The 27,805-nt window shown below is 42.3% G+C and overlaps 1 protein-coding gene across 1 annotated transcript in view; it reads left to right on the forward strand.

Moving 5' to 3' along the window:
* Positions 1-27,805, forward strand: part of gtf2e1 (general transcription factor IIE, polypeptide 1, alpha) — a 46,451-nt gene that overhangs the window by 13,319 nt on the left and 5,327 nt on the right. The window contains exon 3 of the mRNA XM_029625612.2: positions 27,284-27,485. Coding sequence (XP_029481472.1) covers positions 27,284-27,485 — 202 coding nt within the window. The remainder of the gene's footprint in view (positions 1-27,283; positions 27,486-27,805) is intronic.

A 27,805-nucleotide genomic window follows, 5' to 3' on the forward strand; every position in this document is an offset into this window, starting at 1 on the left:
GGAATCTGAACGCACTACCAGAGCTTTGAAAAGTTGATGTAATTATACTTTCCTGTGGATATGTCTCACATTCCTACTGCCAAAAGGACCAACCGCAAGGACAACCGGTAAAGTATGTTAAAATATAATTTTATTCAACCTTCTGGCTTGTAGAGGATACTTTCCTGATTTTAAACACTAATTTCTGCCCGATGTAGACTTCGTGTTTCCAGGCAAAGGAGAAGGCAACTCAATTCTGCCACGAGTCGATGTTTGTCGGAGTGGATTGTCAGTGGACTGGAACAACATTATAATAATTTGTTCACTGGAAATTGACCACAACTAAGCCCAGAAATAGATTTGTATTTGAATATAACAATGATTTCTTACCTTGATTACATTAAGACACGATCGCGTCTCTTTTTTTATTCGTGGGAATACTTGAGATCAGATCTCCTAAATTAAATTCATTTTTAGCTCATATTCCTGGTAATTTCAGTCTTTTCTGACCAAAAATTAAAAACTCCCCTCTGTCTTCTCCGTACGTACGCTGTGTAATAGGCTCCCCTTACGGGGGGAAAAACACATTTTACATGTCAAATCGAATTAAAAAAAATGTGGTTTGGAAGACTGATTTTTCACATGAAGTTTCACATGTGGATCATTTTCACGAGATTGCATCCCTGCAAACAAAAATGAGTCGTAAGGATGTCCCCGTCAGTCAGTGTTTTCAACTTACATGTTATAAAAATACTTTGACATACATGACTACATTGTGTATGTTAATTTATTATTTATAATTGAACATGTCCTCACCTGGGATCTGAACTCTCAACCTCGTGGTTCATTGCATTCTGATCATCCCGCTACGCCATCACGTCTGTCAGTAACTGATTTAATCTGTATTCCTATGCTTTGGACTTCAAAGTAAATCTCAGCTTTGTTAAAAATACACTTGAGAAAATGGATTATCGTGATTCGTGAGTAACATTTAGGACTGTGGCTGTCATGACATATTGTCAGCCGGTTATTGTCATACAAATGACTGCCGGTCTTACAGTAATTGACAGCTAATTAACAAACACATTTAGCATCTCCTGGTTTCCTCGCATACAAGCCGCATAGAAGCCTCTGACGGCTTTGGAAAACATCTGCAATTAATCCATTTATTTTAGGCAGGTTTAAAGAAACATGACGTATAGAGAAAATGTATTTCAGAAGAACACTACGAGTTGGTCTACTGTATGTTATCTGGTTGTGCGCCATTCTGTAGGTTTGTTCATTTAACAGACGAGCTGTGCTTATAGGTACTGTACCATTTATTTTGTGTTATATGATTTTATAGTAAGAAGAATACAATAGAACTTAGCTGAATAAAATAGAATTGTTGAGCTTAAAAGTGACCATTTTGAAACGGGTCCTATATGCTAGATTTTGAGTTATTTGTCCATTTTAGTTGTGAATGATACAAACCTTAGAATGTCTTAGAAATCAAAACATATGTGGGCTGCATGATGCGACTATAGGCTATCAATAAAAAAGCTTGCGCTCTGCTCCTTGCCTCAGGATGCATACGCTGTTCTCTCATTATGTGATGATATTTTTGCCCATCAGACTATTCTCAATTCAATCTTGTCTTTACTAATATGTCAAATTATACTGAACAAAAATATAAACGTAACATGTCAAAGATTTTACTGAGTTACAGTTCGTATAAGAAAATCAGTCAATGTAAATATGTTAATTAGGCCCTAATTTCACATGATTGTGCAGGGGGTGCAGGTACATCCAATCAGAATTAGCCCCCCCCCCCCCCCCCCAAAGGGCTTTATTAGATGATCCCGTAGGTGAAGGCGGCTGTGGAGGTCCTGGGCTGGCCTGGTTACTTACACATTGTTTGCGGTTGTGAGGCCAGTTGGACATACTGCCACATTTTCTAAGATGACATTGGAGGCAGCTTATGGTAGAGAAATTAACATTAAATTATCTGGAAACGTCTCTGGTGGACATTCCTGCAGTCAGTATGCCAATCGCACACTATCTCTACTTGAGACATCTGTGGCATTGTGCTGTGTGCCAAAACTGCACATTTTAGTGGCCTTTTATTGTCCCCAGCACAAGATGCACCTGTGTAATGATCATGCTTTTTAATCAGCTTTTGATATGCCACACCTGTCAGGTGGATGGATTATCTGTGCAAATGAGAAATGCTCACTAATAGGGATGTAAAGAAATTTGTGCACAACATTTTAGAGAAATTCGCTTTTTGTGTGTAAAGTTCAGCGATTTTGGTAAAGAAAGAAGCTCATAAAATATGGGACCAACACTTTACATGTTGTGTTTTTATATTATTGTTCAGTGTAGTTTCCTGTTATCAAATGGGCAGGAACAGGGGCAGAGGGATAACGACATGTCATCCATATTCACTCGAATAGCGAATTAAGGCCACTTTCATTCCAGGTTGTATTTCACTCATGCCAGGTAGACTACTCCGATTATTTCACTCCACACATCAACCACTGTTTGAGGAGCATGCAGTCTCTCGCTGCGCGACTTGTCATATTCCACCCAAACTCTGTATGCCATGGGCTCTCTAACCCTGTTTCTGCAGCTACCAAATGCTTAATTTGGGAAACCAAGTGAAATCTGTTCGGGAACATCGATGCTAACATGTTTTCACAAAGAAACATATTTAATTAAACTGTTGCCAACCCTTATCTTTGCTCGCTCGAGAAAGGAATGAAGGAGAGAGAGGAGATGGAAACACAGTGGTGAGATATTCTGTAGCTATAGATAATGTCAGCCTATTAATTATGGAAAAAAAATCAAATAAATCCCTTTTTACTAGACTATTCAAATACAAATTAACTATAATTGTAGGACGCCCTGCACAATCTATGAACCAACAGCATCGCCTAGGCCTATACGTTCTCTCCTAGACTGCATAATAATACAGTCCACACTAAAAGGCGATTACTAGAATTTGATTAATTTTGGAGTGTAGGCTAGACCAGGTGTCACCAACCTTTTCTGAGTCAAGATCACTTTCTGAGTCCTACTCTTATCTATTTGTTTTTTTACATTTAATTTTTTTTAACTAGGCAAGTCGGTTAAGAACAAATTCTTATTTACAATGACGGCCTACCGGGGAACAGAGGGTTAACTGCCTTGTTCGGGCCAGAATGACAGATTTGTTCCTTGTCAGCTCGGGGATTCAATCCAGAAACCTTTCGGTTACTGGCCCAACGCTCTAACCACTAGGCAACCTGCCACTTTAATAACTCTGCCCACATGTATATATATTACCTTGACTAACTGGTGCCCCCACGCATTGACCCTGTACCGGTTACTTTATTTCTTATATTGTTAGGTATTTTTCTTAACTGCATTGTTGGTTAAGGGCATGTCAAGTAAGCATTTCACTGTAAAGTCTACCTACACCTGTTGTATCTGGCGCATGTGACATAACATTTGATTTGATTTTTGATTTGATCAACTTTGCTGTGCGCTCTAGGCTTATTTTTTTTGTTTTTACATTCTATGGCTCGAGGAAACTGTTCAGACACGGTGATCTGAGCTATCTGATTGGTCAGCGGTAGGCCTATAGGTGCACTTGATTAGCTATTTGGTCCTGCCTGGTATGCGGAGTACTACTTTCCGATACATGAAATGGTTCAAAATGGAAACAATTTGCCTTCCCGGCGCTAGGCCTGCTGAATCAAGTGCACCTACTGCCAACAGTGTTAAACCCCAAAAAATCGGAAAGCAAGGCTTTATCGTTGTTGAATTAAAAAAAAATGTTTGGTGATTGACAACTTGGTGCGTAATATGCAGTAGGGTAAGGGCACAATCATTATTTTAATTCATTTGTTCCCATTTTTAAAAAAAAAATGTTAAGCTTGGGCTCAAATACAGAGCCTTCAGAAAGTGTTCACCCCTGGACTTATTCCACATTTTGTTATTACAGCCTTAATTCAAAATGGATTCAATCATTTTTTCCCCCCACCCATCTACATACAATACCCGACAATGACAAAGTACATTTAAATACATTTTAAAATGTTATTATTGGAGATGAAATTCAGAAATATCTAATTTTCATAAGTATTCACACTCCTGAGTCGATACATGTTCAAATCACTTTGTCAGCGATAATAGGTGTGACTCTTTCTGGGTATGTCTCTGAGAGATTTGCACACCTGGATTGTGCCCATTTTTTATTTTAAAAAAATAATTTTTTTTTAATTCTTCAAGCTCTGTCAAATTGGTCGTTGATCATTGCTAGACAGCCATTTTCATGTCTTGCCATAGACTTTCACTCACTTAGAACATCTTGGTAGGCAACTCCAGTGTAGATTTGGCCTTGTGTTTTTAGGTTGACCTGCTGAAAGGGGAACCAGGTTTTCCTCTAGGATTTTGCATGTGCTTAGCTCCATTCCGATAAAAAAAAATATTCTGAAAAACTGTCCTTAACGATTACAAGAATACCCATAACATGATGAAGCCACCACTATACTTGAAAATATGGACAGTGGCACTCAGTAATGTGTTGTATTGGATTTGCCCCAAACATAACACTTTGTATTCAGAACAAAAAGGGAATTGCTTTGCCACAAGAATCCATCATCACCTTAGAAACGCTGTCCGTTTCATTTGTATTAGGCTTTGAAACAACATCCACAACGTCCATATTTTCCCACTCAGTTTCAACCTGTTGTTGAACCAACGCATGTCCAGAGTGAATAAGAGATGACTTTGACTAAATGGACACGCGTCATGACCTCAATAAAATTCCATATGACTGCCGGTGTAGCGGTAAAGATTAATATGATTAATATGCCTCACCGACATTAGAAAACTACACAAAGCCCTTAAATTGCTGAAATATGTCAATGAAATCAATTCTGAGAGAATAGTTAGATTAACTGATTAACTAAATTAGCAGTGCTGATGGCCTGGTTTTCCTAAATTCAGAATCTGTAGGGGATTTCTGAGAATGCTACAGACTTCATGGCACAGCAGAAAGATCAGTGTTTCCCGACTCCAGCGGAGTTCAAATCCCAGGTGGGGTCATATTGAAAGTCATCACTAAGTGATCATGTCAAATGTAATCATACTGATTTAAAGATGTTTACACTATTTAACTGTACAGCATACCACTTACCTTTTAAAACCCCCAAACCATTTATTTACTTCCCTTACAAAAAAAACATGTGAAATCGCATTTTGGCTGTTTTCACACGTTGAACAATGAGCAGAAATTATCACGTGAAAGAAAGACACGTGAGGTCAGTTGTTCATATGTGAAACCGTATGTTCACATGTATTACAGTTCACATTTTTAACACCCTTTTCACATGTGAGGAGAATAACATGTTTTCACCTCTATGTGAAATCTGCAGTTTCACGTGTGAAAAACATCCAAATGTTGTCACTTGTAGTTTAGTGGTATCATGTTGAAATGTTGCATCCCCATGTTGTATTTCACATGAGATCATGTTTTCACATGTTCAAATGTTTTCATTTGTGCAGTTTCATGTTGTCACGTGGTTTTTCCATAACGGTACCCTGACTGTGTGCAGTGAGGATCCAGTTTGCCTTTCAGCGCTCTCTGCCATGTATAATTCATCCGACCTGCAGTTTAGTACTGCGTCCCCCCCCCCCCCCCATTTCCCCCAGAATTATTTACTAAGAGTGGAGAGGGGGAGTAAAGGAGCGAGAGAGCGACTGAAGGCAAATCCACACGCGCGGTAGTCACACCACAGCTCCTTAGCGTGAGTTATAACTCAGCCTGCCTGGCTGGTTGGTAGCGGGGGACGTTGTCGTAGATTTGAAGACTGTCTAAATACTCCGGGGTATTTCACACGAACCCAAACGCACACAAATCAGCTATGAAGTCTGGCTGCCTGCCCCTAGCTCTCTCTAGGGCATCCATTTTCCAACAGGACAGCTGGAGATATAGCTGTAGCAGGGCCCAGGCCTACCAGCACAGTCAGGGAGCCCTGCCCCGAGGTAGGCACAGATCCTGCTGACTGCACAGTGCACACTCTGGGGAGTGGAACCCTTTTTGGGGGGGTTGGGGGGGGGGGGGCTCGAAGCTCGCTCTAAAAACTCATTTTATTTAAGCAAAGTTAAAATGCTGATAGAGCGCCCTCCTTTCCATATTGGGTCTATTCTTTTCCATAACAATTGAGCAAATTGTTTAAACAGTCTTCCATAGCACTTAAAGACGATTTTTCAGTCACAGAAATCCCAGGGTAAGAAAATTCTCGTCTATTGAAAACCTTGATTGCTTATGTAGATAACCCTTCATTTTCAAACCGCAATATCTATTGTCATTAGAAAATGAATAATTCAACCAGCATTTACACTTACATTTTGTGCACTTGTATAGTGTATGAGTCATCGTGGCATGGTTTGTATTAGGCTTGGGCAGTATACCGTATAGTACAGGGGTCACCAACCTTTTCTGAGTCAAGATCACTTTCGCAGTCAAAAAGAAAGCTGAGATCTACTGCTCAGATATATATATATATATATATTTCTTTTTTACATTAACCTCACACAAACAATGTTGTAGGAATGAGGTTTGGGCAGTAGGCCTAATAGATTATCACAGCATATTGGCTATATGATTGGCCTGCCAATATTGTTAATCAGACCATGTTATATTTCTAACTCGAGCATTGATAACAAAATAGAGCAGTTGGTTTAGCACTTGTGAGCCACTGTGGAGCATGAATTGAAATAATTAGCTTTTTTATTTTACTGGACTGATGGTACCTGCATCTGATGTTCAACGAGGTCAAATCACGACGTCAAAGTCGGAGCTCTAGAAAGATGCCCGAGTTTCCGACTTGGAATTTCAAGTTGGATGACCGTTCAAAACCATTTTTCCCAACCGCCTCTCGCGGTCTCTGCTCTCTCCTTCCTTTCCTCTGCTGAGACTGACCAGAGAGAGGGGGCAGTCTTCCACCTGCTCTCTCCTTCCTTTCCTCCGCTGAGACTGACCAGAGAGAGGGGACACAGTCTTCCACCTGCTCTCTCCTTCCTTTCCTCCGCTGAGACTGACCAGAGAGAGGGGACACAGTCTTCCACCTGCTCTCTCCTTCCTTTCCTCCGCTGAGACTGACCAGAGAGAGGGGACACAGTCTTCCACCTGCTCTCTCCTTCCTTTCCTCCACTGAGACTGACCAGAGAGAGGGGACACAGTCTTCCACCTGCTCTCTCCTTCCTTTCCTCCACTGAGACTGACCAGAGAGAGGGGGCAGTCTTCCACCTGCTCTCTCCTTCCTTTCCTCCGCAGTCTTCCACCTGCTCTCTCCTTCCTTTCCTCCACTGAGACTGACCAGAGAGAGGGGACACAGTCTTCCACCTGCTCTCTCCTTCCTTTCCTCCGCTGAGACTGACCAGAGAGAGGGGACACAGTCTTCCACCTGCTCATCTCCTTCCTTTCCTCCACTGAGACTGAAATATTCCTTCATATTAAAATTGACACTCCGAGCTGCTAATAATAATGAAATGCAGGGTTTTTGATACTTGGCTACTTGTTCATTGCAGCTGCAGCCCGAGCGGAAGTACGGAGAAGTGTTGAATAAAAACAGTGACAGTGCTGAATATCAACGTAAACATGAACTCACTCATCAAAACAGCAGCTCTTTGCTGTATTCGTTAACAGTCCCTCTGTGGTCATGGTTTTAAGTTATTAAATCTTAAGCAGGCGAGTAGCCTATTAAACTTGTCTGTGGCCAGGGTCATGGAAGCTCTGTAGCCACGGTAATTTGAGCTATCTGATTGGGCAGCCCAGTAGGTGCACTCTATTTAGTCACAGATATGCCGGTCCGCCGGGTGGGCGGAGTTTGTCTCATAGGAACACTTTGCTTACCCGGTGCGCAGGACTTTTGAATCAAGTGTACCTACCGGCAACGACTCAATAGTTTTAAAAATGGAGCGAAAGCCTTTATCGTTCGTTGGCTTTTCTACAGAAATATTTGGTGATCGACTAGGAATGCCTTGACCGGTTGGCGACCACTGGTATAGTATTTACCATATAATTGGGTGTTTTGAAATACTGACAGTAAGATTTTCAAACCCTCCCCCCAAAAATGCATATATCCCCAAAAGCACATGCCCATACAGTGCATTTAAAAAACGATTCACACCCCATTACTTTTTCTGCATTTTGTTGTTAGACTGAATTTTTTTTGTCACTTACCTATACACCTTATCCCATAATGTCAGTGGAATTATGTTTTTTGAAATATGTGTCTTGTCTTGAGTGAAGTATTCAACCCCTTTCTTATGGCAAGCCTAACAAGTTCAGGAGTAAAAATCTGCTTAACAAGTCACAACATAAGTTGCATGGACTCTGTGTGCGATAATAGTGTCTAACATGGTTTTTGAATGAATAACTTTACTTAACTTAATAACTGTACTCCAAACATACATGTATCTGTAAGGTCCCTCAGTCGAGCAGGGAATTTCAAACAGCGAGACCAAGGAGGTTTTCCAATGCCTCGCAAAGAAGGGCTCCTATTGGTAGATGGGCATGGCCGCGGGAAGATGTTTTGGGTTGGGTGTGCTGTCGCCAGGAATGATAAAGTTCTAGTACACTCATTTAGTTGAAAAAGCACACTGATCCGAGTAATAAAGGCCTAGTTAACTAAATGTATTCAAATATAGAGGCCTCCCGGGTGGCGCAGTGGTCTAGGGCACTGCATCGCAGCGCTAGCTGTGCCACCAGAGACTCTGGGTTCGCGCCCAGACTCTGTCGTATCCGGCCGCGACCGGGAGGTCCGTGGGGCGACGCACAATTGGCCTAGCGTCGTCCGGGTTAGGGAGGGTTTGGCCGGTAGGGATATCCTTGTCTCATCGCGCACCAGCGACTCCTGTGGCGGGCCGGGTGCAGTGCACGCTAATCAAGGTCGCCAGGTGCACGGTGTTTCCTCCAACACATTGGTGCGACTGGCTTCCGGGTTGGATGAGCGCTGTGTTAAGAAGCAGTGCGGCTTGATTGGGTTGTGTATCGGAGGGCGCATGACTTTCATGCGATGAGACAAGATAGTAATTCCTAACAATTGGACACCACGAAATTGGGGAGAAGAGGGGGTACAGTTTTGCCTTAAATCTATGTCAAGACCTGAAAATAGTTGTCTAGCTCAACAACCAATTGACAGGGCTTAATGAATTTTGAAAAGAATAATGGACAAATGTTAAACATTCCAGGTGTGGAAAGCTCTTAGAGACTTACCCAGAAAGACTCAAAGCTGTAATCACTGCCAAAGGTGCTTCCACAAAGTATTGACTCAGTGGTGTCCCCTGAATGCTTATGTAAATTATATTTCTGTATTTCATTTTCAAAAATGATGGTCATTATAATGATGTCATTATGGGGTATTGTGTGTAGATGGGTGAGAAAATTCAGGGTGTAAGTCGAGGGGTATGAACACTTTCTGGACACACACGTGCGCACCTGCGCAAACACACACCCGCGCAAACACACACCCTAAAGCTCGGAAACCTTTCCTATATTCTCTTTGCTCTCTCGTTTTTCAAATTTTCTGCTCACTGGATAGAAAATTGGGAGCTAATTTGAGGAAATTGGCTGCCTCTTGTACGCTTTTAGGCGATTTGAATGAAGCCGAGTTGGTTGGTAAAGTGCACAAAGGCCTCATTTCCACTTAGGCCTAGCTGATGACAATTGCCTCCCAGGTGAAGCAGGAACTAGGCTAATTGCTCCCGTATCTATGATTACTGAATAACTAAGTTGTTTCAGAACACAGCTACTGTAACGTGCCATGTCCCCAGCACCACTTTATACAACACAGTTGCTCTGATAGTTAGTGCTAGAAAAACAGGAAGCACGGCACACATTTGTCAACAGTAAGAGGGTAACTCTTTCCTCCATTTCCTCGCCGTGCGAATCACAGCTGCCAAGAAAGTCCATTTGTGTAACGACAACATGCTAACAGCCTAATTGAGAAACGTGGCTCAGAAAGCTTAGCCCAATGCTGCAGAATCCTACACAACACCCCGTGCTGAATCCTTTGTGTCCATACGGCCTGAGGTCATCCTCGGTGCCGACACATTGACTGAGGTTCAGTGACGGGCGAGAGGGAGAAAGCTAATTCATCTGTCCCATGTTTATTCATCTCTTCTCTCTTTCCTACACTATCCTGGAGGACTGGCACCTGTCCAGGGTGCACTGCTGCAAAATGGATGACATCACAGCCTTCCCACTGCTGCAGTGGGAGCCACACATTACACACTCCCTCTCTTCTGTGTGTGTGCATATGTCTGTGTGGTATGACTGGTACACTGCTTAGCATAGTCTACATTCAACTTTGTCTGGAACTACGTCAAAGTTCTGTTCTACTGTTGGATAATAGCTAAATACATGTGTTCATCATTCCTTTAGCGGTCTTGATTGTTCCTTCGTCAAGGTGAGGCTCCATGATATCACTCTGCCTCAAAACAGACATCAGAGAACCAGAGCTGTTGCTAGGATACGCACGACAGTCAGTGAAGGGGTAGTACACAAGTCAGCCTGTGTACGAATCCAGTTAAAAACCGAGCTGTTTGTTGAAGGAACACCACTGGTCATGCAGGAAAGGGGAGTATCCAAACTTGTGTAGCTAAACGATACTCTCCAGGCCTACTCCACACTCTGAAAGACTGTCAGCTTTGTGAAAGTGAGCCTAACCGAAAGTTTTCATTTCTTACAAGAGTCAATATGTTAAAAGTCTTGAATCCTTTGCATCCTTTTTTAGATGCTAAACACAACAAACCATAAAGCCATTGAGTGGTTGACTGTGATGCCCAACTCAGCCCACTGCAGAGTCACTAAACGTGACCTTGGTCTTTGCATGACTCGCTGTCAAAATAAAGGTTGAGTGAAATACAGTTGAGCCTTCTAGCCCACTCATGTGTTGCCAAACCTTCCAGGCCTAGTGATTAGCTCCAGTGAGACTCCTGTCAGTCTCCTGGAATAAAGCGCAGAGAGGGACAATGTTGCTCGACCAGCATCGATTCCAAATGTGAAGTTGGTCACAGTAGGTTAGTGGTGTCATCTCCATCGGTTTGAGGAAAAGAGCCGGAGACAGACGGTAGAGCTTGAAGGACCGCGTGAATCACTCTTCCTCTGCGTCGTCCCCATATCGTCTATGATTGGAGAAGGGAATATCCAAACCTTTTGTAGATAAACGATACTCTCCAGTTATTAGGGCTACTCTGTGTTTTATAATGAAAAATAAAGATCTATATCATGATTGGCTGTTTGTCCTGGGCAGATAAGCTGATCTTTGGTTTGATTGGCTGTGTGTCTCGGGCAGATAAGATCTTCTTTGGCTGTCGAAGTCGCATTCAAACATAAAATTTAGCCGAGGCTCCTATAGTGTTAACATTTCATTGTCTTTACAACCCACACTGTTTTGGGCCCTTAAGTGCCAATTTATCAAAATATAAATAATTGTATTTAAATCAACATTTTCTGAATAAATGGCTGGGCCTACATAAAGCTGTCCCAATAGCAGAGCTTTCTTTTCAGCACCATGGAGTGAATCCTTACCACTGCTAGACCTGGCTGTCAGCAGAGCCTTGTCTGGCAGCAAAACAGATTATAACAGCTTCACTTACTGCCTTTAAAAAAAACATTGCTGATATGGCTGACTTGCGTAAACAAATGTTGTTTCTACTGACAATTGAGATGTACAAACTATGGCATAACGGGACAACAAGAGGATGAGGCAATCCACAATTTTGATTAAGACAATGAGTGAGCTAGGATGGACGTAGTCAATATAACTATTTGTTCAGCACTTTTGAAATGTACAGCGACATAATTCAGAACATGGGCCGTTCTTACAGTATTCTCCCTGTACACAAAGTCAGAACCGTAGGATAAATAAAGGGGGCATATAAGCAGACAATGAAAGGTCTTACAATATTCAATAATTACTTTAGTCTAAAACAGGCTATAGGCTACATGTGCACTACCAAGTCCGAACAGTAGGCTAAATTATGAGGAGGAAAGGGACCAAATTATTAGGGTGAGGCACATGGGCTACTAACAGCTTAACACACTTAGTATTACTTTCTTAGCTACAGTATACATGTCTCCCTGGCATATTACATCATTTATGCAGCTGCATACAAGGAACCACCTTGTTCTGCTGTGCTCACTTGAACAGGAAGTTGGTGTGGCGGTCCTTGTGGGCAAATTTTGTCATCAAAGTCTGCCATTCCCTGGATTTAAGGTGCTTTCAAGACAGCAGGAAACTCTGGGGGAAAAAACAAGGTTGAATTATGACATCAGTGATCTTCAGATCAGAGTTCTAGAAAGAGGCCCGAGTTCCCGACTTGGAATTCCAAATTGGATGACCATTCAAAATGTATTTTCCCAGTTGGGGAGAGTTTTTATTTTTTTATATATTTTTTACGAGTTCCCAGTTGTCTTGAACGCACTGAAGTCTGAGATTTCAGAGTTTCGAGTTGTTTTGAATGCGGCAGAAGTCAAGCTGGATTGTAATGCCCATGGTGTTGAATGTTTATCCTTTTAAGCTTGGAAAAAAGACCCTTAAACCCAGACTTGGACCACACACCCACTCCACTGAATGGCAGGCTATGGATTTATTTGCAACACTTGCAGTTATCCACTGATTCCTTCCAAACCACTAATTTGTTGAATTTGCGATTTCAAACTTGTGTAATGTTTATCCAATGGCTGATGAGCACCGATACATTTTATCTATCATTTCTCTTCATATGACAACGATTGAAAAAGCTATGCAAGTAGATTGTCGGCTTGATTCATGATGATGACTGCTAGCTAAGATTTTGAAAGAATAATGTTGCCATGCTCAATCAAAGCTATGGTAGATATAACATGATTTGACATCATTTTATCTGTGGCCAATGACCTTGAGCCTTCTTGGATAGGCACTTCTAATGTAACACTATGGCAGCACCCGAGGGAATTTTCGAGCTCTACCCGTAGATTCTGCGGTGACGTAGTGGTCTCATGAGTGACAGAACACTGAGCCAATCCCGGCGCAACTAGAGAATATTACCAACCCCTACACTTCGTATTTTCCGCTAGCTGCCCCACCACCACAGAAAGCACTGAGCTAGGCTGAAACACCTGCATTTTGGAGCTGCCTTACTCAAGAAAGCAAAAAGGAGACGATGTTTGTGTGCGACTTTATTAACTCAATGATGACTTTTTTCCTCCATTGTTTGCAAACTGATATGTGACACAAATTAATGCCAAAATAACATGCAAAACAGGCAACAAAAAAAGTATAGCTTTTTTAAATTTTTTTATTGCTAAATAGGTGAGGCTCTGCCCCACTTGCTCTGAATGATGGGTTACCAGTGCTGTTGCCAAATCTTGCCCTACTGTTAAAAAAAATAATTTGGAAGCATTTTGCTTACGGCTCTCAATTGTTTCCCTCGCCATTAACCCTTTACACTTGACACAAGACTGAATCCAAACCTTACACTGTTGATTTTATGTGCATTTTACTGTACTTTTTGCTGCATTTGTTGATAACGAAATCTGAAAATACTCTGGATACATTCAGTAACATGATATTTTTGGGGACGGTAGAACATAAGACAAATAAAAGGGTTTGAGTGAGAGGACTAACTGGACACACTTCCAAAGTGCACAGATCCTACGTAATTTCAATGCTTTTTTAGGACTCAAAGAAGAGTCAACTATAAGGCTTTTTAAAATTTTTGCTCTCCTAGCTGTGCCGTTGAGGAACTAGAGCAAGCACACTTAGGTTGTGTTGCAAGCAAAGCAACCATGTCTCAGACAAACTGATCGTAAGTCGTGAGTGCATTCAGGTGAGTGTTCCGCGGGCAAAGTTTCTTCACAATACAAAAACAAGCTCATTCTGTTCAGAACAACCCAAGAGTATGACACCATGTTCATATTGATCATGTTGACACTGTATATGACATGGGTTTTATGTGCAGAGCTTGCTTGTATGACATCAAGTAGTATTTATTATAATCCTCAATGTCTCATCTTTCAAAATACATAAAGTCCTCTTAATTCACAGCATTTCCCTCACTCAGATTACAAAAAATGAGCAAAAGTTGCCCAATTACCGGGAGGGATGGGGGCAACTTGTCGTGTGCTGTGCTCCGGTTCAGAACGGATGTCAGTCAAAACCCACACAGCACTGTGAGCGCAGAGCCAGAGCTCTGACGTCATGTATAGTATGTTACTGTACAGCCACTATGTTCCAATTTTAGTGCCCAAATCTGCCATTTTCAACCCGTATACATACGGGTATGAGTGTAAAGGGCTACTTCACCGTCCATCTCTCCAGAGCACTGAGCACCTGTTTTCCTGTCGTCCATATCGAATGGTGCCGCTGTGGCAGTAACAGTACCCCATACCAGAGAGACAGCTAGGCCTGCCTGCAGAGATTGACAGGGAGAGAGCACGGGGTTCACTGTTACCAATCTGTTTAGCTGTTTCTGCTGGCCCAGCAACACTCAACACCACATCACAGGGAATAACAGATGACAATGGAAGTGTTTCCACCCTTCCTAAAGCACAGCTCTGGACTTTCACAGCTACACTTGGAATGTGATCGAGGGGGTGTACTTGTACAACAAGCTGCCTCGCGCTACAGAAACAGGAGATGGGCTCCTGCTGCAATGAGCCATTTTGGCCTGCGTAAGGCAAGGCTACTTATTTACCATCAGAATAGATCGGAGTCATATTAACTCCTGCAGAAGTAAGCAGCTTTTACAGTAAAACTATTCACCAAGTTTACATTTTGACTGGAACAGGAGTGGAGAAATGTGATTTATTTCTCTCAGCATCTTGAGTGTCACGTATGCTCTCTCTCCCGGCGCTCGAGGTCTGCAGTCTGCTCATTATTACGCACACCTGTCACCGTCGTGATGCGCACCAGCGCCTCATCAGGCTCACCTGGACTCCATCACCCTCCTGATTACCTTCCCTATAACCGTCACTCCCTTTGGTTCTTTCATCAGGCATTGTTTCTGTTCCTATCTCATGTCTGTACGCTACTCGTGTTTCTTGTTTTGTTTCATTTATTTATTAAATTCACTCCCTGTACTTGCTTCACGTTTTTTAGTGTGCATGTTACAGGGAGAATGGATGTGCGGTTAGGGACCGTCTATAAAGGTGCTATATCTTTATCAGCATCATAGAAGCTAATAGTATTTCAAACACACAAAATATGCATCCAAGCCGAACTGAAATCTTATCAGGTACATGTTGGGTCGATTTCACGTCTTTTAATTCCCTTAAAACCGGTCAAACTGATGTCGTTTGTAAATTTTGCCCAGAAAATATTTTTTGTTTGTTTTTGTTATTACATTATCTCCCCGGTCCCTAAACGTCTTTGGTCTGTGTGTGTGTGAGAGAAGCCGAGAGAAAAGATTACTTTACCGACGTCAACTACACCAAACTATAAACACAACATGTAAAAAATGTCAAAGATTTTACTGAGTTACAGTTTATATAAGGAAATCAGTCAATTTAAATAAATGAATTAGGCCCTAATCTATGGATTTCACATGACTGGGAATACAGATATGCATCTGTTGGTCACAGATACTTTTTAAAATTATTTTTTTAAGTAGGGGTGTGGATCAGAAGACCAGTAAGTATATGGTGTAGATCTCCTTCGCATAGAGTTGATCAGGCTGTTGATTGTGGCTTGTGGAATTTTTCCCACTCCCCTTCAATGGCTGTGTGAAGTTGCTGGGTATTGGTGGGAACTGGAACACATACATTGTACATGTTGATCCAGAACACCCCAAACATGCTCGATGGGTGACATGTTTGGTGGGTATGCAGGCCATTTTGAAGAACTGGGACATTTTTCAGCTTCCAGGAATTGTGTACAGATCCTTGTGCCATGGACCTTGCATTATCATGTTGAAGCGTTAGGTGACGGCGGCAGATAAATGGCACAACAATGGGCCTCAGGATCTCGTAAAGAGATCTCTGCATTCTAATTGCCATCGTTTGTAGCTCATGCCTGCCCATACCATAACCCCATCGCCACCAAGCAGGCACTCTGTTCACAACGTTGACATTAGCAAACCGCTCACCCACACGACGCCATACACGCTGTCTGCCATCTACCTGATACATTGGAAACTGGGATTCATCCATGAGGAGCACACTTCTCCAGATTGCCAGTGGCCATCAAAGGTGAGCATTTCCCCGCTGAAGTCGGTTACGACACCTAACTGCAGTCAGGTTAAGACTCTGGTGTGGATGACGAGCACACAGAAGAGCTTCCCTGAGACAGATGTGCAAACTCTGTTTCATCAGCTGTCCGGGTGGCTGGTCTCAGACGATCCCGAAGGTGAAGAAGCCGTATGTGGAGGTCCTGGGCTGGCGTGGTTACGTGCTGTTGTGAGGCCGGTAGGACATACTGACAAATTCTATAAAACAACGTTGGAGGCGGCTTATGGTAGAGAAATTAACAATTTCTCTGCAACAGCTCTGGTGGACATTCCTGCATTCAGCCTGCCAATTGCACGCTCCCCCAACTTGAGACATTTGTGGCATTGTGTTGTGTGTTATGGCACATTTTAGTAGCCTTTTTATTGTCCCCAGCACAAGGTGCACCTGTGTAATGATCATGCTGTTTACTCACCTTGATATGCCACACCTGTCAGGTAGATGGATTATCTTGGCAAAGGAGAAATGCTCACTAAAAGTATTTTAAAGAAATTTGTGCACAACATTTTAAAGAAATAAGCTGGGATCTTGTATTTCAGCTCACAAAACATGGGACCAACACTTTACATGTTGTGTTTTATATTTTTGTTCAGTGTAGCATTCATTCTATTGATTTTATGACCATTTCTGGTATGAAAGGTTTTATTTAGTCTTCCAGGGCAACAAGTGATGGCACGAGAAGCTGCATGTATCTAATTATAGACAAGTTGACCAAGAAATAGCCCACCAAAATGTTGTTGATTATACACATGTTTCTGCTTATCTAAATTGGGCAAATAGTAATAATAACACTGCACCCCCTGTCAAAAATCCTTCCTGCATCTCTGACTGTAGGCTGCAGTGCATTTTCTAAATTAATTTTATTTAACCTATTTTAACAGGGAGTCACATTGCGACCCAGTTCTCGTTTTACAAATGAGACCTCTGACTGTAGAATACAGAAATAGACTCATCAAATACGAAGTGCAATCAATAAATAGGGAGGGGGGGAACGATCATAAAATTAAAAAAAAAAACATTCCACAGTAAAGAGGTCTTCAACCAACACTCTGAATTGCCCGAATGGCACCAATGCGTCCAACTGTAGGTTATTCTGAACACTGTTCCATAAATGAGATGTGAAATAACCAGCTACTCCGACTGTACAGTACTAGCAACTAGGTAACCCAATGGTAATACTGTAGACTTTCCTTTTTCCTGGTAAGACTGAATTCACTTCCTTCAAGTCTTTATGATTAACTTTGAACTCAACCCATGGGTCAACCCAGCTCCAACTCCCCAGCTCCAACTCCAACACATTTATTTAGTCACCAGCCTCCCAATTTAAACCACCTTCTCCACTACAGACCTCGAGTCTTTGTTCTCTACTAAAGACGTATCACCACCCAACTCTCTACGGCGGAGTCCTTATCATTTTTTGCCCAACGTATTAATATTTGATAAGCATTGAAGGGGAATCTGCGTGCCAACTTTTTCCCCACCCAAATAAGCTGTGAGCAGAACTGTAATTAGGATCCCACTTCCAGATACATTCTGTTCTCAGTTTGAGACAAAAGCCTCCCCAAGCCTCATTGTCTCTGTCACCCGGCTAATTGTCACGGGCTTTGATGAGAAAAAGGGCCCGCTAACGTTGTCTAGGCTCGCCAGCCAGCACTCTGTTTTTAGCCTGTGATTACGTGTAAATTGCAAAGGCCTGTCTTTAGTCAAATCAAAGACTGATTTCCTTTTTTTTCTCTATTTTCTTTCCGAGAGGGGATGGAGTGTTGGGGAGTGGTTATTTTCTGGCGAGTCGGCCTTCACTGTCAGGAACACGGCAGTGTATTCTGGAGGGATGTGCTACTCGCATAGCAACATACACTTAATCTCTGGCCTCACTCACTGGTCTCTCAATTCAGTAGACTAAATGACGTACATTGGCAAAGAATACTTATAACAAAAGAATGGCGGGACCAACGGCAATAATGATAGTAGTAATGGAAAGGGGATTACCATTAACAGCCTCGCTCTCTGGTCCCGATTTTTAGATATTACCAAAAGAGCGTAGTGGTCCACCATTTCAGTATATACAGTACAATGCAACGAGGATAATGAAATACGGTTAATTTCAGTAGTAATAATAATACGCTACATTATTCCTCCTCCACCAAACTTTACATTTTGTGCTATGCATTAGGGCAGGTAGCGTTTCTCCTGGCATCTGCCAAACCCAGATTTGTCCCCCGGACTGCCAGATGGTGAAGGGTGATTAATCACTCCAGTGAACGCGTTTCAACTGCTCCAGAGTCCAATGGCGGCAAACTTTACACCACTCCAGCCGACGTTTGGCATTGCGCATAGTGATCAAATCAAATTTTATTTGTCACATACACATGGTTAGCAGATGTTAATGCGAGTGTAGCGAAATGCTTGTGCTTCTAGTTCCGACAATGCAGTAATAACCAATGAGAAATCTAGCTAACAATTCCAAAACTACTACCTTATAGACACAAATGTAAAGAATAAAGAATATGTACATAAAGATATATGAATGAGTGATGGTACAGAGCGGCATAGGCAAGTATATACATATGAGATGAGTATGTAAACAAAGTGGCATAGTTAAAGTGGCTAGTGATACATGTATTACATAAAGAGGCAGTAGACTGGTGATCTTAGGCTTGTGTGCGGCTGTTCGGCCATGGAAACCCATTTCGTGAAGCTCCCAACGAACAGTTCTTGTGTTGACGTTGCTTCCAGACGCAGTTTGAAACTCAGTAGTGAGTGTTGCAACCGAGGATAGACGTGGCCTGAGCTTGGGGCTGAGCCTTTGTTGCTCCTAGATGTTTCCGCTTCACAATAACAGCACTTACAGTTGACCGGGGAAGCTGTAGCAGGGCAGAAATGTATAGAACTGACTTGTTGGAAAGGTGCCGTACTATGGCGGAGCCGCATTGGAAGTCACTGGGCTCTTCAGTAAGGCCATTCTACTGCCAATGTTTGTCTATGGAGATTGCATGGCTGTGTGCTCAATTTTATACACCTGTCAGCAACAGGTGTGGCGAAAATAGCTGAATCCACGAACTTGAGTAGAATAATAGTGAAGACATAAACTATGAAATAACACATGGAATCATGTAGTAACCAAAAAAAGTGTTAAACAAATAAAAATATATTTTATAAAGTAGCCACCCTTTGCCTTGATGACAGCTTTGTGCACACTTGGTATTCTCTCAACCAGCTTCATGAGGTAGTCACCTGGAATGCATTTCAATTAACAGGTGTGCCTTAAGTTCATTTGTGGATTTCTTTCCTTCTTAATATGTTTAGTCCAATCAGTTGTGTTGAGACAAGGTAGGGGTGGTATACAGATGATAGCCCTATTTGGTAAAAAAACAAAAAACAAGACTATATTATGGCAAGAACGGCTCAAATAAGCAAAGAGAAATTACAGACATGAAGGTCTGACATGAAGATCAGTCAATCCGGAAAATGTCAAGAACTTTGAAAGTGAAGTTGCAAAAATCATCAAGCGCTATGGTGAAACTGTCTCTCATGAGGAACGCCACAGGAAAAGAAGACCCAGAGTTACCTCTGCTGCAGAGGATAAGTTCATTAGTTACCAGCCTCAGAAATTGCAGCCCAAATAAATGCTTCACAGAGTTCAAGTAAGACGCATCTCAACATCAACTGTTCAGTGGAGACTGTGTGAATCAGACCTTCATGGTCGAATTGCTGCAAAGAAACCACTACTAAAGGACACCAATAAGAGGGAGATACTTACTTGGGACAAGAAACACGAGCAATGGACATTAGGAAATGATTAGTCCAAATTGAAGCTTTTTGGTTCCAACCATTGTCTTTGTGAGACCCTACGTCTCACAGGTGAACGGAAGATTTCTGCATGTGTTGTTCCCACCGTGAAGCATGGAGGAGGAGGTGTGGTGGTGTTGGACCGCAGAGTGAAGGAAAAGCAGCCAACAAGTGCTCAGCAAATGTGGGAATTCCTTCAAGACTGCTGGAAAAACATTCCAGGCGAAGCTGGTTGAGAGAATGCCAAGAGTGTCTAAAGCTGTCATCAAGGCAACGGGTAGCTACTTTGAAGAATCTCAAATGTATATTAAATATATTTTGATTTTGTTGAACAGTTTCTTTTGGTTACTACATGATTCCATTTGTGTTATTTCTTTGTTTTGATGTCTTCACGATTATTCTACAATGTAGAAAATAGTCAAAAGAAAAACCCTTCAATGATTAGGTGTGTCCAGACTTTTGACTGATACTATATTTGGTGTGTGATCGTGTATACAGGTAGAACACAGCTGTTGTATTGTGTAATCTTTGGTCGACACATTGAATTAAATTAAAAGAAATGGCTAAAAGATAAACAACAAAAATGTACATGGATGATGGTTACACCATGTATTTCTTGTTAGTTATATACAATGTAAATACTTCAAGGAATGAATGGTCATGGGATGTCCCCCAGGCTCTGGCAATCATATACATATCTGGCAGTAATATTTGCTGTTTCTCCCTCACCCAGAATAATTCCCAGCTTTATGTTGTTAGTAAATGCACAAAAGTTGGGAATTGATTGAGATATTTCCTTGAAAAATGATCTTATTTGGAAGTTTTTCCTCATAGTGAAGGAAAAAGTGCATCTCTGTCTCTTCCTCCCGTGTCATGCAGTGACCACATAGACACTCCTCTTTGGGTCTCTTTTTGTGTGTCCCTTTTTTGGTGTCCTTTTCTTTACATTTACAATTAAAGGGAATGGTCCGAGTTCCGCTCGGCATGCATTATTTGGTACTTTCTTTTGATATGTTGGATAATTCTGAGGAATTCTCTATGCAGAATTTCTATTAGATTTTTCTCCCAATGCTTATAATCGTGAAAACAGGTTGGACCCCCGAACCTCAATTCTCTGGTCTCTCTCTGTTTTTTTTTCTCTCTCTATGGTCTTTGTTTTCTCTCTCTATGGTCTTTCTGTTTTTTTCTCTCTCTGTGGTCTCTGTGGTCTCTCTCTTTCTATATGGTCTCTCTATGTTTTCTGTCTCTATGGTCTCTCTCTTAGAGGTTGACCGATTTTATGATTTTTCAATACCGATTATTGGAGGACCCAAAAAAAGCCGATACCGATTTAAACGGCTTTAAAAAACTATTATACTTAAAACAAAAAAACAAAACAAAAATATATATATATATGTGTGTGTGTGTGTGTGTAATAAATGACAATTACAGCAATACTGAATGAAGCATGAACACTTATTTTATTTTATAATACATAAATAAAATCAATTTAGTCCCAAATAAATAATCAAACATGTTCAATTTGGTTTCAATAATGCAAAAACAAAGTGTTGGAGAAGAAAGTAAAAGTGCAATATGTGCCATGTAATAAAGCTAACATTTAAGTTCCTTGCTCAGAACATGAGAACATATGAAAGTTGGTGGTTCCTTTTAACATGAGTCTTCAATATTCCCAGGTAAGGTGTTTATAGGACTATTTCTCTCTATACCATTTTATATTTCATATACCTTTGACTATTGGATGTTCTTATTGGCATTTTAGTATTGCCAGCCTAATCTCGGGAGTTGATAGGCGTGAAGTCATAAACAACACTGTGAATCAAGTATTGCTACGAGCTGCTGTTTGAATGAATGCTTACGAGCCTGATGCTGCCTACCACCACTGTCAGACTGCTCTATCAAATATCAAATCCTAGACTTAATAATATAATAAACCCATAGAAATACGAGCCTTTGGTCATTAATATGGTCAAATCCGGAAACTATAATTTCAAACGCACAACGGTGTAATACGGAACCGTTCTGTATTTTATCTAACTGGTAGCAACACTAAGTCTAAATATTGCTGTTACATTGCACAATCTTCAATGTTATGTCATAATTATGTACAATTCTGGCAAATTAATTACGGTTTTTGTTAGGAATAAATGGCCTTTCAACAGTTCGCAACGAGCCAGGCGGCCCAAACTGCTGCATATACCCTGACTCCTAGTCTGCTAGCACTGAATGCAAGAGAAGTGACACAATTTCCCTATTGCCTGCTAACATAAGTTTCTTTGAACTATATATGGAGGTTTAAAAAGATATACTTGTGTATTGATTTTAAGAAAGGCATTGATGTTTATGGTTAGGTACATTATTGCAACGATTGGGCTTTTTTTCCCACGCATGTGCTTTTGTTAATTAATTGCGCGTTTGGCGAAGTTGAAGTAGGCTGTGATTCGTTGATAAATTAACAGGCACCACTTTGATTATATGCAACGCAGGACAAGCTAGTTAAACTAGTAATATCATCAACCATGTGTAGTTAACTAGTGATTATGTGAAGATTGATTGTTTTTTATAAGTTAAATTTAATGCTAGCTAGCAACTTACCTTCTTGGCTCCTTGCAGCCACAAGGTCCTTTTGATGCTGCATTCGCGTAACAGGTGGTCAGCCTGCCACGCAGTCTCCTCGTGGATTGCAATGTAATCGTCCATAATCGGTGTCCAAAAAGGCAGATTACCGATTGTTATAAACTTGAAATCAGCCCTAATTAATTGGTCGACCTCTACTCTCTCTATATGTCTGTTTTCTGTCTCTATGGGCTCACTCTGGTCTTTCTCTGCTCTCTCTCTATGGGCTCTACAGTCTCTCTCTTTCTATATGGTCTCTGTCTATGGTGTCTCTCTCTCTTTGGTCTCGCTCTGGTCTCTACGGTGGTCTCTCTCTGGTCTCTACGGTGGTCTGTCTCTGGTCTCTCTCTTGTCTCATTCTCTGGTCTCTCACTCTGTGGTCTCTCTCACACTCTGGTCTCTCTCTCTCTGGTCTTGCTCTCTCTGGTGTGTCTCTCTGGTCTTTCTCTGCTCTCTCTCTATGGTCTCTACAGTCTCTCTTTCTATATGGTCTCTGTCTGGTCTCACTCGCTCTCTCTTTGGTCTCTCTCTGGTCTCTACGGTGGTCTCTCTCTGGTCTCTACGGTAGTCTCTCTCTAGTCTCTCACTCGCTGGTCTTTACGGTGGTCTCTCTCTCTCTGGTCTCTCTCTCTCTCTGGTCTCTCTCTGGTCTCTCTCTCTCTCTGGTCTCTCTCTCTCTTTGCTCTCTCTCTGGTCTCTCGCTCTGGTCTCTCTCTCTGGTCTCTCTCTCTCTCTTTGGTCTCTCCCTGGTCTCTCTCTCTCTCTCTCTCTGGTCTTTACGGTGGTCTCTCTCTCTCTCTGGTCTCTCGCTACGATCTCTGTCTGGTTTCTCTCAGGTCTCTCTCGCTGATCTCTCGTCTCCCTTCTGTTACAGACTAGCATGGGCTCCCTCTGAGGCTTGCTCTCGCTGTATGGGTCTGAGCTCCCCCCATTGTCCTTGGCATTAATGGGGAGGTTCCATGTATTTGAACTAGTACATCTGTTTCTACTTTTAAATGAATTATCAAGCCCTCGATTAGGTAAATGAATTAGCTAGTTCAGGGCTACAACAAACTTGTGAAACGTTTGGGGGTCCACTGGGCAGTGTTGTACCACTCTATTTTCTATAACTGTCTGGCTGGCTTTTGAAGGCTCATCTGTGGTATCTGACTTTTCCTCATTGCAGTTTGTGCTAAGGAGTTATTTTAAGCTTTTCAATATAGATTTTCTTGTTGCAGGGAGTATTTTGTTCTTCAGTTCGTCAGCCAGAGTTGAGTCATGTCACCTCCCTCTCTCCTGCGGCGGTAATGACACCTCAGTCCATGTCAGTCGCTATTCCTCTGTGGAGAGGTGTCACTCTCGACAAGCGTGCCCTCACTTTCCACCTTGTCACCAATCAGAAAGCCGGAGGCCATTTTCTGTCACACACACACACAGTGTGAATCGGCTGTTGGTCCTCTCTGTTCACCTGGTGCAGCCGGTACTAGCTCCTGTGCATTGTGGTGGCCAGACGCACACACAGAGAGAGAGATATCACACTCTTCTTGCTTGTCGATACATTCCCCTGTCAAGGGACAAAATTGCTATGATTTCACCCGTAGCTATTTTTCTTATCTTCGTTTGTCAGATTTTAATTTTTTCCTTATTTTAGTCTGTCACATTGGAAACAGGAAAAGCAGACCGAAACGGACTGTGTGATTTTTGTTTCTTGTTATTTTGAGTTGTTGGCGATGAGCCAGTGGATCTTTCAAACTGTTGACAGGCGTTAATTTGAGAGACACACACACACACACACAGGGCGGGTGGTTGAGGGTCTGTAGTCATGCGGGTGCCGCTCCCATCGAAGGGACTGAAAATAGCCTATGGAGGAGATGGCTCAGTTTTGAACTGATGCGTAGCCAGTGAGCCAGGACACTTCGATTGTAACTAACCTCAAAAGAAAATGATGTATACTCTCTTGTACTTTCATGTCGCTAGGCTATTTTGTTTTGTTCACATCAGATTATTTATTTTTTGTGCGCTGTTATTCATCTGTGTTGCCGCTCTCGTGGTCGGCAAATGCGAGTGCATTTTCTTTTCTCCCCGATGTGGGAAAATATTTATGCTATTAGCAATTGCTTGATATTAGAAGCACAGTAATATTTCGGGCAGTGTTGTCAAACTCAGATTATCCCCCTTTTTTTAAGGGAATAACTTCTCTACCGCATCCCAGGGTTGTGATTGGGAGAAAAGAGCCGTAGACCTAAACTGTTTCACCTGTAGCCAACATGGTAAATCATGGCTGGCGTTGGTCACAATATGCCGCAATAGCAATGTGTCAGCTATATGAAGCGATAGTAGGTCTAGTTGAACCAGGCTAGTTAGAGGTAAATAATATGAAATACACTGAACAAAAATATCAACGCAACCGTCAAAAATGTCAAAGATTTAGTTCATATAAATGATTCAGTCAATTTAAATAAATAAATTAGATCCTAATCTACACATATACCTTTTATTAAAAGGTGGATAAGAAAGCCAGTCAGTATCTGGTGTGACCACCGTTTGCCTCATGCAGCGTGACACATCTCCTTCCTCATAGAGTTGATCAGGCTGTTGATTGTGGAATGTTCTCCCGCTCCTCTACGGTGGCTGTGCGAAGTTGCTTTATATTGGCGGGAACTGAAACACGCTGTCGTACACGTCGATCTAGAGCAGGCCTGGGTAACTCCAGTCCTCGGGGCCCTGATTTGGTGTCACACTTTTGCCTCAGTCCCAGCTAACACACCTGACTCCAATAATCAACTAATCATGATCTTCAGTTTAGAATGCAATTAGTTTAAATCAGCTGTGTTTGCTAGGGATGGGGGGGGGAGTGTGACTACCAATCAACCCAGCTGTGTTTGCTAGGGATGGGGGGGGGGGGGGGGGAGTGTGACTACCAATCAACCCAGCTGTGTTTGCTAGGGATGGGGGGGGGGAGTGTGTGACACCAATCAACCCCCCGAAAACTGGAATTGCCCAGGCCTGATCTAGAGCATCCCAAAACATGCTCAATGGGTGATCTGTCTGAGTACGCAGGCTATGGAAGAACTGGGACATTTCCAGCTTCCAGGAACTGTGTACAGATCCTTGCGACATGGGACTGTCCATTATCACGCTGAAACATGAGGTGATGGCAGCGGATGAATGGAACGACAATGGGCCTCAGGATCTCATCACGGTGTCTCTGTGCATTCAAATAACCATCGATAAAATTCTATTTTTGTTTGTTGTCCATTGCTTATGTCAGGTGGATGGATTATCTTGGCAAAGGAGAAATGCTCACTAATGGGGATGTAAACACATTTATGCACAAAATTGGAGAGAAATAAGCTTTTTGTGTGTATGGAACATTTCTGGGATCTTTTATTTCAGCTCATGAATCATGGGACCAACACTTTACATGTTGCATTTATATTTTTGTTCTGTATATAAGAGAAAAAGACATGTAATATAGCTGACAAAAATGAACGTGTGTGTGTGTGTGTCCATCATGTTCCAATGCTCTAATCAAGACCTCTTAGCAGGGGGCACCGTGTTTGTTTGATGGCGTAAATGACTGCATGTGTGTATCTGTGTGTTTGTTTGTGCGTTCCATGGGCCACATTGGGTCTCCCATGGTGTGTGGGATGAGATACTGTAACTGTCCCCCTCAGAGGACCAGAGGGGAGAAGTCTGTGTATGATGACACACACTCGGGTGGGTTTCCGTCACACAGCCGGTCTCCTCCAGGGGGATTGAGTAACTATAGAGGAACGAGACAGACAGACACCTCCACATCCGTGTTCATTTTTCTGGTCTATCTGCTCCGTCACTGCATTGCTCCTGCCTGTGGTCTGAACCGTCTAACCCAACCAACTTTACCAGCGTCACACTTAAGCAATAAGGCCTTAGGAGGTGTGGTATATGGCCAATATACCCACGGCTAAGGGCTGTTCTTAAGCAACACGGAGTGCCTGGATACAGCCCTTAGCCGTGGTATATTGGCCATATACCACAAACCCCCAAGGTGCCTTATTGCTATTATAAACTGGTTACCAATGTATGACAAAACATTTTTTTTATTTTTACTGGTATACGTTCTGATGTACCACGGCTGTCAGCCAATCAGCATTCAGTGCTCGAACCACCCAGTTTATAATCGCAAATATACCAGTGAAATCTCTGTGATATATGATTTACGAGTGGTAGTGTAATCACTTCGTAGAAAAATTATGTACGTGTTCAATTATTAAGTGAAGTGCAGTGCTATTCAAGTCCAGATTGGTCAATTACTCTTATTTGACGCATCAGATGACGAGTACTGACCAAAACGGCGTTCGATACCTACTAAGCTACCGTAGGTTGCCTTCGTTTTTTTCCGTGGTAGGGGTGGGGGGGAGGGTGTGTGTGTGTAATCAGCTAGCCAGCGGGGGTGAGAAATGGGGAGGGAGAGCGCAAGAGAAATGCACATTTTCAAGTTTTTTATCTGTTCTCTGGAGCTACACCACCACCGCCGCCATGCATTATTCATCAACCATGTTCATGCAAGCCTTAAACTGCACCAGCCCTGGAGACCTAGAACTCATGCTGCACTCTCTCTCCCTCTCTCTCCTCTCTCTATCTCCTCCCTATCGCTCTCTATCTCTCTCTCCTCCCTATCTCTCTATCTCTCAGGGACGTTTCGCTGTACGTTCTGTCAGACGGAGGTAGAGGAGGACGAGTCTGCGGTGCCCAAGAAGGATGCCAGGACCCTGGTGGCCCGTTTCAACGAACAAATCGAGCCCATATACGTGCTGCTGCGTGAGACCGAGGACGTCCACCTATCAAACGACCTGCTGGAGCCCGAACCTGCCGAGATCCCCGCCCTCAAACAGAGGTCGGCCCCCACCCCTTTTCACCTCCAACATCCAATCAGTGTTCACGTTTTTTTCCCGAGTCCTGCTGTAAATGTGTTCCTGTCACCGCTCGGCTAGTCCTGTACACCAGAGCGTTATATTTAGTTAGGACATTGAGGTTTCTGCCTTTATGATACATTTTACATGACACTACAATGTTCTATGGCAGCCATGTCATCACCACATTAACATTACATGGGCGGTATTTAAAGAATGCTATGTCACAATGTCTAGAATTAGAACGGTATTTAAAATGCAAAAAGTTGGCCCAACTTCCTAAACATGTGGCTCTCCTGTAAAC

Source organism: Oncorhynchus nerka, linkage group LG1 (assembly GCF_034236695.1).
Source record: "Oncorhynchus nerka isolate Pitt River linkage group LG1, Oner_Uvic_2.0, whole genome shotgun sequence".
NCBI lineage: Eukaryota > Metazoa > Chordata > Actinopteri > Salmoniformes > Salmonidae > Oncorhynchus > Oncorhynchus nerka.